The 19,843-nt window shown below is 43.7% G+C and overlaps 1 protein-coding gene across 3 annotated transcripts; it reads right to left on the minus strand.

The window, feature by feature from the left end:
• Window positions 1–11,585: 11,585 nt before the first annotated feature.
• Window positions 11,586–19,042, minus strand: LOC120645153 (nodulin homeobox-like). 3 transcript variants are annotated; one of them, XM_039921916.1, is made up of 18 exons: window positions 18,852–19,040; window positions 17,642–17,767; window positions 17,419–17,574; window positions 16,984–17,067; window positions 16,759–16,884; window positions 15,782–15,994; window positions 15,145–15,276; window positions 14,952–15,047; window positions 14,680–14,841; window positions 14,282–14,570; window positions 14,079–14,201; window positions 13,925–13,994; window positions 13,691–13,751; window positions 13,318–13,425; window positions 12,765–13,229; window positions 12,638–12,672; window positions 11,934–12,513; window positions 11,586–11,899 (listed from the first exon to the last, which is right to left on the minus strand). In XM_039921916.1, the coding sequence occupies exons 2-17, from the start codon at window positions 17,765–17,767 to the stop codon at window positions 11,976–11,978; spliced, it is 2,784 nt and encodes a 927-aa protein (XP_039777850.1). In that variant the 5' UTR covers window positions 18,852–19,040; the 3' UTR covers window positions 11,586–11,899; window positions 11,934–11,975. The 3 variants fall into 3 exon arrangements, with proteins under 3 accessions (XP_039777850.1, XP_039777853.1, XP_039777851.1); XM_039921919.1 differs by lacking the exon at window positions 12,638–12,672 and having other exon boundaries at window positions 11,586–12,513; window positions 18,852–19,042; XM_039921917.1 differs by lacking the exons at window positions 17,642–17,767; window positions 18,852–19,040 and having other exon boundaries at window positions 11,586–12,513; window positions 16,759–16,901; window positions 17,419–17,474.
• Between the last annotated feature and the right edge of the window lie 801 nt (window positions 19,043–19,843).

Here is a 19,843-nt window from a genome sequence, read left to right on the forward strand (position 1 = left end):
TTATTGATCAGAAATGATATTCCAATGCTTGAAGCCGTTAAAACCTCATTGAAAAAGTGTTTTTCGATGAAGGATTTAGGAGAGGCGGCTTACATTTTGTGTATTAGGATCTATAGAGATAGATCAAAAAGGCTAATTGGATTAAGCCAAGACACGTACATTGACAAGATATTGAATCGGTTCAATATGCAAGATTCCAAGAAAGGTTTCTTACCAATGTCACATGGCATTGCTCTAAGCAAGAGTCAGTGTGCTACGACACCTGATGACCAAAAGAGGATGAGTACGATTCCTTATGCTTCAGTCATAGGGTCAATCATGTATGCTATGCTTTGCACGCGCCCAGATGTTTCCTTTGCTCTAAGTGTTACGAGCAGGTATCAGTCAGATTTTGGTGAAGCTCACTGGACAATTGTAAAGAGTATCCTTAAGTACTTGAGAAGAACTAAGGATATGTTCCTAATATTTGGAGGCGAAGATGAGCTCCTTGTAAAGGGTTACACCGATGCTAGTTTTCAAACAGACAAAGATGACTCCAAATCGCAATCCGGTTTTGTTTTCTGCCTCAATGGTGGGGCAGTAAGCTGGAAGAGTTCCAAGCAAGATACGGTGGCTGATTCGACGACAGAGGCCGAGTATATTGCAGCTTCCGAAGCTGCAAAAGAAGCTGTTTGGATCAGAAAGTTTGTTTCTGACTTGGGTGTTGTTCCTAGTGCGTCCAGTCCAGTGGACCTCTATTGTGATAATAGTGGTGCCGTTGCATTAGCAAAGGAGCTTAGAACAACTAAGAAGTCCAGACATATACTGCGGAAGTATCACCTTATCCGTAACTTTGTTGAGAGAGGTGATGTGAAGGTTTGCAAGGTGCACACGGATTCAAACGTTACTGATCTGTTGACGAAGCCTCTCCCACAACCAAAGCATGAGGCGCACATGAGATCTATGGGTATTAGATACTTACATAAGTGATTCTAGTGTGCGTGGGAGATTTTTGTGTCATGAGTATGTTTATGTGATGATAAATAATTGTTATTTGTTCCATGGATGATTATTTTTTACATTGATTATCAATTATGTGACTTGTTCGTGAAACTCTTTGTTGACAATGATATGATTCTAAATTATCCCTAGTTTATGTCGTTGTGTGGGACAACAACGACGTTGAGACTAGCACATGCATTAATTGATGATCATGTTTCACGGATCATGGATATGGAGATATTGGATTAATGATGTGGACACCTGTTGGTGAACATGGTGTTGGATTGACCCACTCCAAGACAATATTGGGATTGTTATTTTGTATGTGCCATAAGTTGTTCTTGAGTGTTATACCTACTGGATCCTTAGACCTGAGATCGCCATTGTTTCTCACTGTGTGTAGTGGTGCATCTTGGGGCTGCTAAACGCTACTCCGTGACTGGGTAGTTACAAAAGTAGCTTACAGGTGTGTCATGAAACATGGTATGGGATGTGAGCGGATCAAGATGGAATTTGCCCCTCCTAGATAACGGGAGAGATATCTCTGGGCCCCTCGAGATAGTTGGATTTGAAAGTGCATGGCCATGCCAAAGTGATTAAAGAGTTAATCATGATGACTAAAGGTTAGTTATGAATAGAATCCACTATTAGATCGAGAGAATGGTCGAGCTATCACAAAGGTGGCACGCATCTCGCTTTGAGCTTGACTGGTATCGTGTGGCAAAGGGATCGGTGTATGAGTATATCTATGGTTCGGCCGATATGATGTTTATGTGTATTTATGAGTCATTATGCCCTGCTAGGTGCCGCTATTGACTTGTGATTCGGAAATGATTTCCGATCATGACCACCTACACATGAACCTAACGGGTCACACACTTAAGGGGTTTGGAATGTTGGAAAGCTTGCATGTATGATTGTCTCTAGTGCAAGTGGGAGATTGTTGGTGATATGCCCAAGAGCCCATCATCACAATACGGTTTAAAGGCCCAAGAGGATATTGATCCAAGAGAGATTAGGATTACTAATTGGCCTATGAGATAGAAGCCCATTAGTACGCCCTATATATACGAGGGAGGGGCTAGTGAGGCGACAACCCTGAGAGCCGCGCCACCTCCTAGCCGCCGCCCATCCCTCTCCCTCTCGGCCGCCGCCCTTGCCGTGCGTGTGGTGCTAGCACACCGACGCCCGGCGTTTCATCCCCGTACGTGTGGACTCCGTGGAGGCGCTGCTGCGACTGCTGCGCTGATTGGCTGTTGGGATCAAGTACGAGGATCTCGGTTCGTGGGACGTGATCGATTACTTCCTCTACATCGACACGCGACTTCTTCCGCTGCGCTGCGCGTCTAGTGGTAACGATCTATGATCTTCTACTCGCAAGTATCTTGGGTATATGCGGTAGTGATGCTAGCGTAGCCTACCCCGTTTCCCTACACTTATATGGTACCATACAATTCAGCTACAAATAACTGGAAATGACACAATTAAAGAGCAGCTGGGCAGTCTGAGAATGTGAAAGCCAGAGGAATACAAAAAATTTTGTCCTTAGAGAGAGGACATAGTAATACTGAACACTCTACATTCCTCCCAAATGTCTCCACATGAGTACATGACACGGAAAAGTGGAAAAAGGAAGACTAACTAACCTGCATCAGGACCAAAACATCCATTGGGTTGCTGTCCTCGCGAAGAGTCCTCGGAATGAAACTGTAATTGTGAGGGTATACAACTGATGAGTACAGGACTCGATCAACCTATCAGGTTGTAGCAAAACAGGTAAATTATAATATGACGTCAGGAAAAAAATGTAAAATAAACTCTCACATTTCATAAGTGGAAGACTTAATAATCCTGACAAATATGCACAGTAACAAAAGTTCAAATAGGCATTCATGTGGCTAGACCACCCTACACATAAAACAAATTTATGTATTGATTCTCACTACCTGAACCAAGTTTCTTCATGATTACATTTTTCTACTTTATTCAGACATTGTTGACCAATGACATTGTAGATATGAACAAGTTCCAGCTAGAGTCAAGGCATCAGTTCAGTTATAGCATTTAAGAATAACCTGGCATAGCCTATTGAACTAAAAATGCTAAAAGTTGGTTACTAAGATAGATAACTTATCACTAAAAAATGCTATGAACATGCACATGGTGATTTTTTTTAAACATAGAAGCTGTTACACAGCTGCTCCTAGTGCTTTCCTTAGGACTGATCATATATTACGGACTTGAAATATGCATCTATTAATATATCTATGTTTTCTGAACAATATTGAGAACAAGGCAATGCTGGAATAAATAAAGAGAGGAACAACCTCTGCATTGCTGGTCGACAAAACATTATCTTGGTCTGAAAGTGATCGGGTGCTCTAGCCTAAGAGGGGGAGGGGGTGAATTAGGCACTAATAAAAACTTAGACCTATGGCTCCAACTAGTTTGCACAAAGCTTAAACTAAAACATGCTATCTAGATGTGCAACTAGGTTGTTCTAGTGTGAAACCCCTATCCCAAAAGAGTTTAGCAACCTATAGCCTTTCCTATCAAGAAACTATTCTATGAAAGTAAAGGCACACAAATTGCTAGTATGAAATGCGGAAGCTTAAAGAGAGGGATAGGAGATAGCAAACTCTTGACGCGGGTGTTTATCCCGTGGTTCGGTTAGCCACAAAGGCACACCTACATCCACGTTGTTGTAGCACTCACTAAGAGTATTGCTACTCGGCCACCAAGTCTCTTCCGTGAACACAATCACGGTCACCTTGGCCCCGGGTTCCACTAAGGAGGTTCTCCACAAAGGATGGGGGTCTCCACGTCCCCCGCACAAAGTGTCGTCGCCGCTCCACACCAAGTCGGAGGGTCGATGACGTTGCCGGCGAGCTTCACGCTCCAAGGTGCCGGCGCACCAAGCTCTTGTTTTGGTTCACTAGAGAACCACAGCACAAAGGCTCAAGGCCTTGCAATCTTACTCACTAAGAGCTAATCCTTTACACAACACTCTCAAAGTGTGCTAAGGGCTAAGGATATGATCTTGATGCTTTTGTATGGCTTGGAGATGTCCTTGGGTGTGTGTGGGATGTCCAGCAACTCCAGCAAACTTCAAATGGCGGAACCCCGTATGGGTGGCCCTTTGGGCCTTGCTACGCCTATCTTCTCTTTCTCTTTGTCATCACTTGAACCTAAAAGCCTGAGAATGATCATCTTAACAATCATATTAGTCCAAGTGTTGTGTTGTCATTCGATCACCAAAATCACTCGAAATGGCATAAATGGTGCCATGTTCGTTACATGGTCCATGAAACAGCAAGCCTAAAATTAATATTTGGTAAATTCAGATATGGGACTCATTTTATAAATTACCACCAGAGTGCACTATGCCCGAGCAACTCCTTAGCTATCAGAAAGCATGGAGATCATCTCCTTTACAGAGGAAATAACAATAGATTATGTACTCGTTTTATAAAAAAGTATAGCCTTACCATTGGTAAACTGAACATCACATACCCAAAATCAGTAAAGCTTCAAAGATAATGTCCATGTTTTAGGCATTCAGCTAGAACATGATTACATTAGCCAAGCAAAGTAGCTCAATTTTAATTCTTCTTCTTTTTTGCTTCTGTACCAAATCTTAACGTGTGAATAGAAATGGGGCAGTAAAACCAAAGCAATGTGTGAATACAGCTATAACAAAAAAATCACCATGCTTGTATGGAACTGCAATAACCATGCTAATTTAACCTTTTTCGACGATAAAACAACATCAGGCATGCTCTGTCCACAACCAGAAATGTTGTCCGCCGCCGCCTTTCACAGTTTCACCAAAGCAAGCAAGCGAGAACCTGAAGGATATATCTTCAGTATTTTGTCGAAGAACTGCATAGATGCTACGAACTGCTGCGAGAGGAGCTGACCTTGCACTCTTTTTCAGCGCCGACGGAGCCGTGTCGCGCTCGCCGGAGTTGTGGCCATCGCCGGAGCACGACACGGCAGCGCCCGGGGTTAATTTAGTCTCGACGGACGATGGCCGGACGAGCGCGCAGCCGCGTCGTGGGCGCACGGAGGTGGGAGCGCGGCGAACACGAAGACGGGCCGGCGGGCCGCGCGTGTCGACGGCCGTCCAGCGGCGCATCAGCGTTTCAGGAAGGAGGAAGTTGGTGGCCACACCGACCACGTCCACCGGGTCCGGAGGCTCTCGTCTCCGTGCTCGCCTGTCGCGGCTGAGCACAACAGCAAGCCGCCCATCATCCCGGCACAACAGGGCCGCGCCGCCGCCGTCCGTCTCCCCCTGCGCTCGCGGACAACTGCGCCGGCCTCCGCGAGCGACCGTGCACGGTGCCGAGCGCATGCCGCGGTCGCCCATGGGTGGTCGGCGAAGGGGTGGGCGGTATTTGAAACACCGTCCACCCCTGAGGCTCTGCCGTCCGTCAGATCAAGCACGAGCGGTCCAGATCGAGCGTAGACTGCGTCAACGTACGACTGGGTCGTCCTCCTCGCTCACTCCTAAGGCAGGCGCGGGAGAGCTAGCTTCGCGCCGAGCTCACTCCTAAGATTGACAAGTTGATCAATTTGGTTCAGTTCCTAGTGCTGATATGCATTGTCATAGCTGTTGTAATGTTCTTTGGTGTAGTAGTGTTGCTTGTCAAGTGATCAGGCCATCCATGTATCAGTGATGTTTAGTTTATCTGTAACTGTGACTCTCTATCAATGATAATTATGTATCAGTGATGTTTAGTTTATCTGTAACTGTGACTCTCTAGCAATGATAATTATGTATCAGTGATGTAATATTATATCTCTCAAATTGGCACTTTACAATGTGATGCAATATCTTGGCTTGCATTTTGATTGCAGATAGGTCACAAATACTGAGTTCACAAATATAAAATCTGATTCAGCCACCATGATTCATGGGGTACATAAAACATGACAAATTCATGAGATACTGAATTCACATCTCAGATACATAAAATATTGCAAACACATGATACATACTGAGTTCACATCTCAGATACATAAAACATTGCAAACACATGATAGATACTGAGTTCACATCTCAGAAACATTTTCTTTGTCGGCACACTTAGCAGCTGCCGCTACCGTTTTTCTAGCCTTCTCTTCCTTATCTCTCAAACCAAACAGTTCAAACATATGTTCATCCTCGATGAATTCTAACCTTCCCTCACACTCGTCATATATTTGATTGATTTGCAGTGTACTCCAATCAACATTTCCTACATTTGGTGCTCCTTTCTCAACAAGTTCTGAATGAGGGAAGGCTCCATCAACATCTCCAGGAGCTTCTACGAGTGCTACACTAAGCTCAGGCTCCCCATCGAGCCTAGTTAAATCGATGCACAGAAGAAAGAAAATAAAGCAGTTAGATGGGGATGCACAACTAGTACCCTATGCATTTGAGTTAGATAGCCTACAGCATCAATGGATTACCTAGGGACGAGATCCATCCAATCACAATCCATGGCTCAGATCCACGAAGCTAGTCAAACCGAGCCTTGTAACATGGGTCCTTTGGTGGCAGCAGGAGCTTGCGGGAGAGCTCCAGGTCGACAGCAAGGGGCGAGGGAGGCGCGCAGAAAGGGGCGGCGTCGCGAGCGTCGGGGGTTTGGACCCTGACGGGCACGAACGGGCGGCGCCGCTGCCGCGACGGGTGACCTCTTGCCGGTGGCAAGAACAGGGAGGAAGGAGTGAGATGTGGATGGGAGCGAGCCAGACCTGAGATCCGAACAGATGGATAAGGTCCCTGTTATGCGGAAGCACAAGGGTAAAATGGTACGTCCATATGGTTTATTGTGGGAGAAATCAGCAAATGAATTGGGAAATCTCGAATAGGCATTCTACTGGCTGGGCACCGTTTCATAATGGCAATCGACCGAAACCAATTTGCGGGATGGCAAAACACCGAAGCCCACTTCCGACCATGGCAGAATTCCAAATTTCTCTCAGCAGGCGCGGGGCGTTGCTCGGGCTCGCCGGCGAGTGCCCGGCTGCCCGCCGGCCGTCGAGGATGCGGGATACCTAGTTACCTACCCAGTCCATCGTTCTGGACAAAAGCGTCCGTTGCCACGGGCAAGGAGACGTCCAGCTCCGCCGTCGTCCTTCATCGAGGACGCTCGAGCTCCTTTCTAGGCGCTGATCCAATCGCATGGTCGCCGCTCGACCGGCCGGGACGCGGACTTGCTTGTCAGGCCAGAGGCGATCGACCTCGGGCCGTCGAGGTGCGCGCCGGCGTCGATCAGAGCGGCAACACGGCCGTTGGCGGGGACCAACCAAGCCGAGTGGACGCGCCCACGTCGTAGCGCCGCCGGAGAGGACGCCGCCCAGTGGCAGCGCAGGGGGGTGGACGGTCGGTCCAGATTTGGCTCACCTTGTGTTCTTGCCTCCGGCTTTTCTTGCTTGCTGTCTCTCTCTGCACCCTGAAGTCTCAACTTGTACTATATTCTTCCTCTGTTCAAGAAACCAGAGTATGACCGGAACTGTGTCACAGAGGTGTTGCTTCAGATACTCGTTGGTAATCATACTAATCACAGTTTAATCCAGACGGAGTTTGCAGTTATTAGGGAGCAGAATTACCCCACGTTTTGCACTGCAATTGCAATTTACTTACCCTGCAAGAACTGTGCTACACGAGGAGACTGAATTGAAGAATCATCATTACCATCCTTTGCCCTCGACATGAATGTCAGAAAACGCCTGCGTACCGTGTATGTACCCTTTTATCTCCTGCACCATTTCTGCTGTATATAGACGCTCTGCACCACAGAAACCAACAACCACACACCAAGAGATCAATAGGTATTCGACGACCTATTACCGGTGTCTTTCCATTACCGGTGTCTGACTCAGGACAAATCAATGCCTGTCATGTTTGATAAGCTAAAGGAGACTTGCTTTGTTATAGTTCATCCCTTGTAATACAAGTGATGGATTTTAATTTAACAAAGTATGTAATCTTTAATAACTGACTAAAAGTGAGATGTGACATGCAAAGATTTTAACCCATCATTTTTCAGATGCATGTTTCGTGGTTTAAACATCGGTAGTGCATCCTAAACTTTATCATTTTGAAGTGACATGCCAACATGTGTTGTAAAAAAATGAAGGAATTTACATGTAGCCTTAGTCGTTAGTTGTCCAACATGCAGATCAAACAATATAATCACTTCCACCCAGAACAAAAAGAAACATAAGCTGAGGTAACATACTAGCAAAGAAACATGATATACAAATACAGAATGTTGCTGTTAGCATCGATCTCCATGGGCTCGGTCCTACGACGAAGCCCAACCTCGACTCATGCCCTGATCGGGGGCGTCCGACCCAACGAGCTTGGTAGGCCCCCGTCGCGCAGCACTATATAGGGGAAAGAGGGCACACAACCCAAGGTTCGCCAGGACAATACAACCCTGAATCCCGATTGATCCAGTGTTGAAGCGACGGGAAGCGCTGCCGCCAGCTTTACACCATCGCCGCCATGAACGCTGCCGTCTCCTACGCCACCAAGACTAATGGTCTCTCTGTACACCTCAGCACTCTCTCTGTCTCTCTTTCCCTCACTTCCCTTCTTCCTCTCGGTGTAACCCGAGATTTGTTTACCATGTCAATGTGAGAAACCCGTTGATCCATGACTAGGAGATCCTAAAGAACCTAACAGTTGCACCATAGCTGCATATTGGATTCATGAAAACTGTAGTACTAAAATGCACGGAAACTGGTAAATGAAAAACTCAAATTCCATAATTCATTGTTATCGCTTATTTATATCCATGCCTCTGTAGAACACCACCACGCATTTTCTTCTATCAAACTTTATATTTCAAAATCGCAAGATAGTTCTTGTGATTCACTGGCTCAACTTGTTGTTTTGTGATGGTAATGATAAATGTTTCAGAGCGCATAGGATTATGCAAGAGATTGACCTACTACGGCCAAATGACACCCATGGTTCATGTTGCAGGCTTTCTACGACAAATTGATGCAGAAAGATTTCTCGAAGTCTATTTGGTTTCCTCTAATATCTCAACCCGAAATGATGTAAGGAACATGGTAACTTTTTTCCCTTCAAGCAGCAACCTGAAGGTGTAGCATGAGGTAGATATATAGAGGTGAAGCGCTAATATGCATTCTCAGCTATTTCACATGAATCGGCACCAGCTTATCAACACAAATGTCGTGGTGTTCCTGTGAATGTGATCATCAGTATTCAGTGATCGTACATGCAAACGGGGTCTCTGTATCTGCGTACATTCAGTTTGCATGTGTAGTCATTCCTTTAGCTCGCTAAGACGCTAACAAGGGATAAACTAACCACATCTAGGAGTCGGAACACAAATTTCATGAGCCTTGCAGTTGTTAATTTAGCTTCAGAAACATGATTGTTGCTTTTGGATCAGAGCGTTTCTCTTGGTTCAGACCTTATCGGAGTTGCAGGCGTATAGGTATCAGTGGGTGTGGGTCTCCCTTAGGTTGACTATTTGGCTTCACGCTCCACCACTGCCACGAATACGTCCTTCAGTGGCTGTGCGTATGCTGCCAGACGCACAAGGCGGCGAGAAGCTGGCTGGAACTTTTTGAAGCGAATAATGATATAAAGTTCTATTTTGAATGAATAAAGAAATTTACAAGTGACCTAGTTGTTTTGAGTTTTTATCATGATAAATCTATGATCCATCGTAGATTGAGTTCACTGAAACAACACCGTTAAGATACCAGCATGGTCAGCCTTTTGAGAATAAACAAGAACAGAGGACAAACAAAGTGTTCCAGAGTATGATACACATATCCATGGTTTTAAACTTTTAATAACCCCCCATGTGTGATGGTCCCATCATGATGTTCGTGAAGTAACACGCAACTAGCACACTTTGGCAATACAAGAATAGATGATAAAATTTATATGCCATCGAGTGAGTAAACCTATGATCAGTGGCGGAGGACAGATGGAAATTGAGGTGTTGCGCAGGCTAGATAGAGCTCCAAGCCTCCATTCATGGTGATAATGAAGAAAAAATTATTAGAAAAAACAAGCATGTATAAGAAATAGAGACACTCCTAGTAAAACAAGGTATGGCAATGGCCACACCTTGCCATATCGAGTGCTCCTCCCCTGCCTATGATGCATGTCTAGCATAATCAGTCTTGCAATTCATGTTTTTTCTGCTCATCGCAAAGGTCAGCTCTGTAGCAACTGATGATTGTGTGCGGTTCAAAAGCAGCCCTTTTGTGGAACTGCACTCGGCGATCATGGCAGCCACCGTTCTTTCGGCACATTTTCAGGCTTTTGTTTCCTCACTATGAAAAAAGTGTACCATTAAGGTTTTTGTGATCCTCATGTTGCTCCTAAAGCAACCCTTGCCTCGAGGTTATTATATATATGCTCATGCTTAGCAATTCCGAGTTCATAGGCAAGAGTCCTAACTACTCCATGCGTTTTGCATTCCTTTGACCTCCCTGTACATTTAGTTTGCATGTTCAGTTGCAGTAGCTCACCAACCAGCTATGAACTGCTCGGATCTAAAAGCCAGTGACAAATTTCTCGAGTGTCACACCAGGTTAATTATTGCAGGTCACCACCGTCCAAGAGAATCGATGCGTCCATTGTCGAGGAGCGGTGGGAAGCAGAGGATGCAGCCAAGCTGGCTTCCTGAACTGATGGCCTCTGTTGCCGGAAGTGAATTAGGATGCTACACCACAGACACGGGAAAATTCTCCTGTCTCCTGTTCTTCAGTAGAATGGGACAGGGGCGTTCTGAAAAATTCATTTGAGCAAGTCCATGTTTCTTTTCCTAACCTGTGCGCATTCGAGTAATGAGCTGCCAGGATCTTTTTTTAGATTAAGGAAAGAGTTCCATCCTTCATTCGCTCACAAGGGAACGATGCCAGGATCTAAAGATGTGAGGTCAAATTTCGTGAGTCTGCTCAACATGGGTGTACTGTTTCATTGATGGGTGAGTCTGCTCGAGAGTGGGTGATCTGACCTTTTTGTTAACACTACGATTAGGCATCGTGAATTATTCGGGAGACTCCATGAACATAGTTGTACTATTGTGAAAGAAAGAAAAAAGTCGTAGCACACGAACAGCTGAAAGTTGCATCTTTGTAACGGCTATGGATCTTCTCTCAACTGACATTGCAAGCAGGAGATTTTGGCATTTGTTCAATAAGACGCGTATCAAATTTTGTTTGACAAAATGTTCCAACTGATTTAGACTTTCATTATATTTTATTTACTGATAGCATGCAGTACAAGTTTAAAAAGAAGCCCGAGGCGTTACGTATTTCGTTTTAAACTGCATATGAGCTAGCTAGGGGTAGGAACTCATGAATTGACCTACAACTACCTCTCATAGTACACAAGAACTTCATGCTGCAGCCCTGCTTCCACAACTGATCAGTAAAATCCCCTCTAATACATCAACCGATGAGCAAAATCCTCTCTAATATCCCAATCGATAGTAAATTCCTCTCAATCAATCAGCAAAATCCTCTCAAACATCTCCATCGATCAGTGAAATCCTCTCAAAGTATCATGTTATACTCTAGTATTCCACTGCACTGGAGGCCCTAGAATGAGGTTAATATATATAACTGAATGGGGGTGGGTGACTGCTTAGCTATTTCACATGTGTTTCGACACAATAGCATCCCCGCCTACAACTTCAACGAAGGCCAAAAAAAAAGAGTACTGAACTTTCTTGCAGGGACTCAGTACGCACACACTCTAGCAGTAACATCGGTAGCCATTTTCCGCATAACTCAGTGAACATGTCCAGCATTTAGTTGATGATACAACAGTCACCGTTAATGACATGTTTTACAAAGTAAGTCACTTGTTAAGCAGCTGCCTTTCCCCGACAACTGTTCCCAAAGACCCATGAGCTTCTGACCAAAGCTTAGCCCTGCGCGGCTGTGTATGGTATCCAAAGCTTCTGCCTCCACAGCAACAATGAAGAGTTTCTGCCTCATACCTACTATGTCACAGGTGCTAGCCTGACGGCATCCCACGGGACCCTAATCACACCACCATTCCTCACCTCCGCCTCCTGGAACGTCCTCCCGGATGCCTCGGAGGGGTGGGGGAGCTCCCTCCACTTCTCGATCCTGAGCTCAGTGACATCGACCACACAGAGGCGGGTCTCCATGGAGCTTTTTACTGGTGGGGGATGGACGATCTTACCCCTGCCGACCTCTTTCCCGTCGCCGTCGACCAGCGAGACGAGGCGGCCAGGCTCGAACGAGAAGGACCTTGTGAATGGGCGGCTCAGCATCATGTTCTGGGAGAACTCGGCCTGCGATGTCAGCTCATTGCCATCTGGGCTCACCAGTCTGCCTTTGGATATTGCGTTCATCACCCTTGCAGGGGGCATGTAGCTGTCCTCCCCCGCACTTTCAGAGGACTCACCAAGATGGGGAGTAGCTGGTGTAGATGGCTTATCAGCATTCTCCCCTTCAAATGGTACTCCTCTTTCTTTCGCTATGCGAGCAAGTTTAGCTTTCCGATTGTTCAACCTGTAATTTACAAGAAAATGCTGTTACAAATAGCTGTTGATGGAAAACATAAAAGTATTGTTATAGAATTGGAGAAAGTAGCTTCAAATAAGGACAAATAACTAAAGAAGATTCACAGTTTTACCAGTTTTTAAGTTGTGATGCTGTGATCTCTGGGCCCTACAAAAGCACGGCCGTATCTTTCATGAATGAGAAATGCATAGAGAGCAGTCAGACCTAACAAGAGAATGTCCAAGTCAGAAGACCTATACCTGCACACTTAACTTCTCTGACCAATTCTGCAATAAAATAGCATTCTTGTGCATCTCAGGCTCATCTACTAGAGCCTTCTCTAGTTCATCTATTTGCTCATCGTTCATAAGGGTCCGCTTCCTTCTCTTAGGTTGCCTCTCATCATACACACTACTCTCTCCTTTCTCGTCCTCCTGGAGACTGCTTTCTTTTGAGAGTTCCGATGTTTTGAAATGATCCACACTGCTGGATGCTGGATCGAGATCCATTTTGCTGCGTTGGTGTCCAGTATTAACACCGGATGAGATGGACGAAAAGCCTGCATTCGCTGTTCTTGCAACACCAAGATGGACTAGGTCTTGACCAACTGCGTTCTGCAGGAAACTGCCATTTCTAGCGACACAGTTCTTTGGAGTCTGATCCTTAGCGTTTCCCTCTGGATTTATCGAGGACACTGGTATAGACACTTCCATGTTCTGCACATCCTGTTGTCATCAGCTTCTGATTAGAATCCACTCACAATGAATGCAATCACCAGTGATGTTTGACTGATGATGTCAACTACGTATTTACCTTCGGCAAGTTATTCATATTGGGGTCCAGAGTGCTTGCTTGTGTGGGCAAGGACTGCTGCACCGGCTTCATGTCTTCCTTGCTTTCTGGAGAATCAGTATGCCCCACCTGAAACAGTCATAACGAGGACATCCAGCAATTGAACACAATTGAAAAAGGAATTTGAAGCAAACTGCTATAGAAAATTGACCACCCAATGCAAGTACCCAAGCAATCAATGACCCTACAAGAGTGCTTAATGAATTGATTGCTAAAAAAATATCTGTACTGATACAAATGAGATTTGGCTGCCAACAAAATGTAAAACTTCAGTATTGTTGATATGATGATATATCTATCTTATTCTCATAATCATTGAGTAAAGAAAACAAACCAGTAGTGCTGCCTGTCCTGCTTGTGATTTACACCAAAATTGTAGCTTATCAGAAAACTCACTGCCAAAAGAGAGACAAAAGCTTAGAAATGTTATACAGCATTCAGAGAGGTAAATTATCAAGAGTACACAATAAAGTATAATCAAAACTTGAACAGAAAATTCAGGCATGTAACAAAAAAATGATCAGCTGGAGATGATATAAAACATAGTAAAAAAAAGGCCTTTAAGCACCTTAACAGTTGCACGTCTTCCTCATTTAATAAGTTAGGGATCAAAGTTTTAGCATAATCTGACAAAGATCCTACAAAATCCAAACAAGAGATTAGACATGTAAGTTAATGAATATAAACCAACAGATAGCTAGAAATGGCAGAGCTAACTTTACCTAAGTTCTTACAAACTTTAGTGGCCTTAAAATCATTAGAAGCAGGCTGGTCCGCTGATAGTTTAGGACTCCCCGACACCAAGTACTTTTGAAAGTTCTGAAGAAAAAGATCCCTTTCTTGCTCTGTTGACAGTACAATAGAATTTGCTTTCAACAATATCTCGCAAATTAGTAGAACTCATAACAAGTAAGAATAGTCTGACCTTCACATATATTTGGAACAAAGACATGCAAATTTGCTATTATTTTCACTACACATGATGTTCTTGTCTGAGCGTATGCCATTGAAGGCAGGCTAGGGCGAAAAGGGCATGAATAGTTAGCTTTAGCTTCAGTCAACACATTATCAGAAGCTAACAGTGCCACCTCAGCTGCACCAAACGGATCATAATCTAGATTTGCATCTTCCTCAACCACTGGTAGATTGACTGAACACCAACTTAAAACAAACTCATCATGAGGAATTGCCAGAATCTGGGTCAAAAAGGGAACCTGCAAAATTTGAAATTGAAATAAAGTATTGTCTTGGCTTAAAAAGAGATTCTAAAGAAAATGCATGACATAAAAGTTTGTGGAAGTAGCTACTAAGTAAAAAGCTTACAGTATTAATCAAAAAGGACGATCTGAAGTTTGAATCATCAGAAAACACATCAACTAGACGCAACGCATTGATAAGCACAGATCCCATGGGGTAACTCTTATCATGGGAATCAGAAGTATTTTGTTGTTTTCTTCCAAATGCAGTATTCAGCAAATTAAGAACCTGCAGCAATCATGCAAAATAAAAATTTGGAGAAACTGAACTTAAATTTTAGCAGCAGCAGATACAGAGTAATATATTCCTGGGCAGTGATCAGCCACATGAGAACTGACCTCTAGAGCCAAGGTTTGCCCTAGTCGCATGCTGTTTGGTGAAGAGGCAACTTCATCAAGGTAAGAAACACTTTCAGCTTCACAAAGTTGCACCACCTGGAAATTTGTTTATATCAACAATTTAATCAGTAACCCAATACTAGGTATGTGCTACTCCATTCCACTTACGATAAATCATGTGTGGTTAACTTACAATAGAAAGTATCATTGCCTTGAGCCTGGAAATGGAAGCAACAGTATCAGTTGATCCTTTCAAACAGTCAGGAACAACCAACTTTAGTATAGTGTGGGAAAGTGAAAGTATGCCTCCATTCCTAGAGAGTTCCTGCATGAGTGCTAAATTCATTAAGATTCCAGCTTCCAAGAGTATTGCATATAACATTATGTAGTTGCCAATACAGATGGCCTAACTACTGTTTTTTCCAATAAAATTGCACTAGCTTCAAGAAAACAAATTCACTGGCAGGGGCCATGGCCCCACTATAATTAATGAAACTCCATACTATACATGCATCAATAGACTGGTTAGAATTCATAAGCTAAAGACTATGCTTAAGATCTTGGTAATGCAACCCCCCCCCCCCGGCAGGGGCCATGGCCCCACTATAATTAATGAAACTCCATACTATACATGCATCAATAGACTGGTTAGAATTCATAAGCTAAAGACTATGACCCCCCCCCCCCCCTACAATTGTTTCATCCTGGTTCTGTCCCTGCTTCGAAGCACAGGAAAGGCTACCAATACATGAACCATGTAAATTATGCACTAAGTACTCTTTTTCCCCCTCAATAGTATAAAAACGATGCCTTGAAAGATAGGCAAGGACCTTATTTTTTAAAATACGATCTTGAAACAGTTTTTGCTGGCACAGCAGCAAAAGAAATTGCAATGATGCTTCGCACTGTTGGCAGATGAAGTGAGCAAGACGACATTCCAAAGAACTAGGAGTGGAACCAAAGCCCATTGATGATAATCTGAAACTCAACAACCTCATATCTTCATGCAGACTATCAAAGGCCACATCCAAAAAGATATCAACCTGGCCGTGAAACATTAAATGTTAATATGGAGACAAATAATATACTATTAAGTGTTCATAAGCAGAAATAAATATTGCAATGGCATATATTTCGAAAGAATACCATTGTGAATCAGTAAGTACACAAAGGAATCATTCAGAACAACATACGCAAGCAAAAACCTGAATCAGAGTCAGAACATATATTGTGAAATAGCCAGCAAAACTTTAGCATAAACTTGTTAGTTTACCAAGGGATCTACCGTAACAAGGCAGTAAGATTACCAAGGGATCTATCATACTATATTATACTATAATGTAATATAGATCAGACAAAAAATTAAGTTTTAACAACATTGATAAGGCATGTAGGTAGGTATACAAAATTCAAGGAGAGTAAATCCAATGCACAAAAGGAGTCTCAAGTCAACTGCAAGACTTTCTGATACAGAAAGTTTGGATTCACAATGAGGGCAGCCAAGAGTGTGCTGATCTGACTGAAAAAACTAAAATGCCACACATGGATAGCTGAAAGGAATTTTGTATGGAACCTCGGAATAAGGTTAACATTCAAAATTCATAAAGAGGATAAACCTAAGAACCAAACTTTGTTGAAACATAAACTTAGAACAGATAAGCTGTTAGCGAAGATAGCATAAATAAATTTAGCAGATCAGGAAGAAAAATAAAAAGCAAAGCTGGAAAAATTCACAAGCGATGTTTCAGATGAAATTAACACATCACAAGATACTGAAGAGCGATCCTATGATAAAGACACATGTTACCTTTGGATGTGCAAGAAGAATATGGACAAGTTCATGCCACTGGGAGGAGAAGTAACTTGTCAACAGATGAAGACTCGCTGCTACAAGCGACGCATGTACAAGCGGAGATGCACCAACATTATTCTCCTAATTTAAAACAACAGCTGTTACCAGAATTAGTAGCAAATATAATTTGAAGTGGAGCACACAGGACTGAATAGATATTTTGGTTGAACTCGTTGCAACCTTCTTCCGCCGAGCAAGAATAGAAAGTAGGAAGAATATTAGGTCCATGACTTGTTCAGATAATCTGACATCATCGAGAAGAATCTGCATGGAAATAATATATGTGTTACGCCAAGTGCTGCTCATCATTTGGCTAAAATAAATTAACCAGAACGTAAAACTCCAAATATTAAACAAGATGGGCTTGATTAGAACCAAAAACTATCAGTCTAAGGATAACAAAGGAGCTCCATTACATTCCAAAGAGCCAAAGAATAAATAACTTAAATTGGTTCAGTTTAAATCGTAATGAAAGAAATAAGAATTTCACTAGTGTCCTATCGAAATGGAATAATAAAACAAAAAATCCTCAAAGCATGTCGTAATCCATATTCCATAAGAAATATATGGATGGTGCTAGATGTGAAACTCATGTGACATAGTGAAAGGAGTAACCTGCTCCAGTCTAGTATGCCGGGATGCTAACTCAGACAAACTGTGCAAAAAGCGCACACCACGAAGCACATACGCCAGATCCGAGCCTTGCCCAAGCTCGAAACATACAGCAAGGAGATGAAGAGGAAGTGAGGACACAAGTTTTTCCATGTCCACCTACAACGAAGAACATATGTCAGGGAAACGGGCATTGCAACATATGTAAACATTCTAAAGTAAGTACCTGCTTTGGGCCTCCATCGTCTGCCTTGGACTGCAAAACAAAGCTGTCCGAATCCTTCAGCATCTCACCAAGTTCTTTAGAAGTCAGCCCACTAAGCTCTTCAATAGCAGACACCATGTCTATCATCTGAACCCAAAACATGGAAATTCTTGTGATCCAGAAACGTCAAGAAAATTCTATAGTGAAATATAATTTTTATTCTATCAGCTAGAAGTTAGAACAAATATTTCTATTCTGTACAGCCAGGAAGTGGCCAAGAAACATCGCTTGCTGGCAGATCAAACAATATGTATCTATGATATTTGAAAAGTATCTAATAAGAGCTGAGATATTTACTCAGTACAAGATCCATTACGGGAAAGAAATGCAGGAATCAATCATTGTGTCATGTAAAGTACATTCACCAAGCACACAGCACAATAGCATCTTTTGAGCACACTGCAATAAATCTTTAACTACTCAGTCTTCATGCCCTGTCCACAGAAAACAGGGGAAGTTTTAAGCACCTAGCCAAAATATACTACTTCGAATTCCATGTTATATTATGTTAGCTAACAAATATCTTCAGGGAAATTTAGGAAAACGGCAAATTTCGAACATTGCATTAACTTCCTATGGGATTCAGTAAGAACCACTAATGTAACAAGCTCTGCAAAAACAGTGCAGTAACTCACATGAGCTTGAGTGCTCACACCCAACCACATCCATCCAAACTCTATGCGAGGCCTCTTGCCCCCACAATCTCATAATTTTGTACGCATGCGCAGAGGATGTGAGACAGTGGGGGCCATGGTACAGGGGCACGCTGACCAGTTTTTTAGCAGGCTGAGAAAACCCTAAGAGCTTCCAAAAAATATATATATCTGCAACAGGTCAACACCTCCTCCGCTGCTCACTCTCATCTGCCGGTGCAGGAAATGGAGGCGGTTGCGCAGTCCTCAGATTGGTTCCAAGCGACGAGCAGTTGAAGAAAACTTCTCCAAGCTGGTATTACTAAGCCAGGACTGCACGGGGCACCTAAGAGCAACAAGCTACGTAATGCAGGCAGCTGCGCAACAAATCCGGCTCGAAACCTAGCCCCGAGCAGAGCAAGCTGCCACTAGCACTAGCAGGCACGCACCACTATACCACACGCAGCACGTGAGCGGCGGATCGCGGGGAGGATGGGAGGGAGGCGCGGGCAGCGCCCGGGAAGTGGGGGGAGACTGACCTTCGGCGGGCGCCGCGGCGGCGGCAGCGCGGTGGAGGCCGAGCCGGGCGGATCTCCCTCGGCCTCCGCTCCGCCGCAGCCCAGGCCCAGCAGCGGCCGCGGGAGGGAGGGAGAAGGCCGGCGGGGAGGTGGCGGCTGGCGGCGAGCTTCGCGCCGGCGGACGGGAGGGGAGAGCGCGAGGCGGAGGCGGGGGCGGGCTCAGCCGGCCGGCGAGGGCCGAGGGGAAGGTGGGAGAGAGAGAGAGAGCACGACGAGGTGGACTTATTTGTTTTGTTCTAGGGCTCCACCAGCAGGGGTTCGGTGGAAATCCGTCGTCGTTTTGTTTTTTATTACAGTATTTAAAAGAAACGGAATATTAGAAAACGCAACTGCTGGAATAGGTCAGTTGGTTGGAGCGTGCGTGTGGCTGTTATTAACTACAAGGTCTGAGGTTCAAGCCCTCCTTCTAGCGAATTTATTTTTATTTATTAAACAGATTTTTTCTCTTTTCAAGCCCTCCTTCTAGCAAATTTATTTTTATTTATTAAACAGATTTTTTCTCTTTTGCAATGTGATAAAATCAGTATTAAATATTGTTTTTTTTCTTTGTCAAAGTTCAAAGTGATAGATGCAATGCGATAAAATCGTATTAAATATTTATTTTTTTGGTTTCTTTTTCAAAGTTCAAAGTGATAAAATCAGTATTAAATATTTTATTTTATTTCTTTTTCAAAGTGATAGAATCAGTATTAAATATTTTATTAGAAGTCCTCTTGCTTTTCCAGCTGATATAACAGAAATCAAATCAGCTGAAACAGATTTAAAACTCGAGTTTGCTGCTCGTATCCAAATAGAGCGTCGCAGATTTCACAGGACAGCAGCTCAAGTGACATTAAATATTTTATTAGAAGTCCTCTTGCTTTTCCAGCTGATATAACAGATTTCAAATCAGCTGAAACAAATTGACAACTTGAGTTGCTCATCCAAATAGAGTGTCGCAGATTTCACGACAG

This window comes from Panicum virgatum, chromosome 8K (assembly GCF_016808335.1).
Source record: "Panicum virgatum strain AP13 chromosome 8K, P.virgatum_v5, whole genome shotgun sequence".
In the NCBI taxonomy this organism is placed as follows: Eukaryota; Viridiplantae; Streptophyta; class Magnoliopsida; order Poales; family Poaceae; genus Panicum; species Panicum virgatum.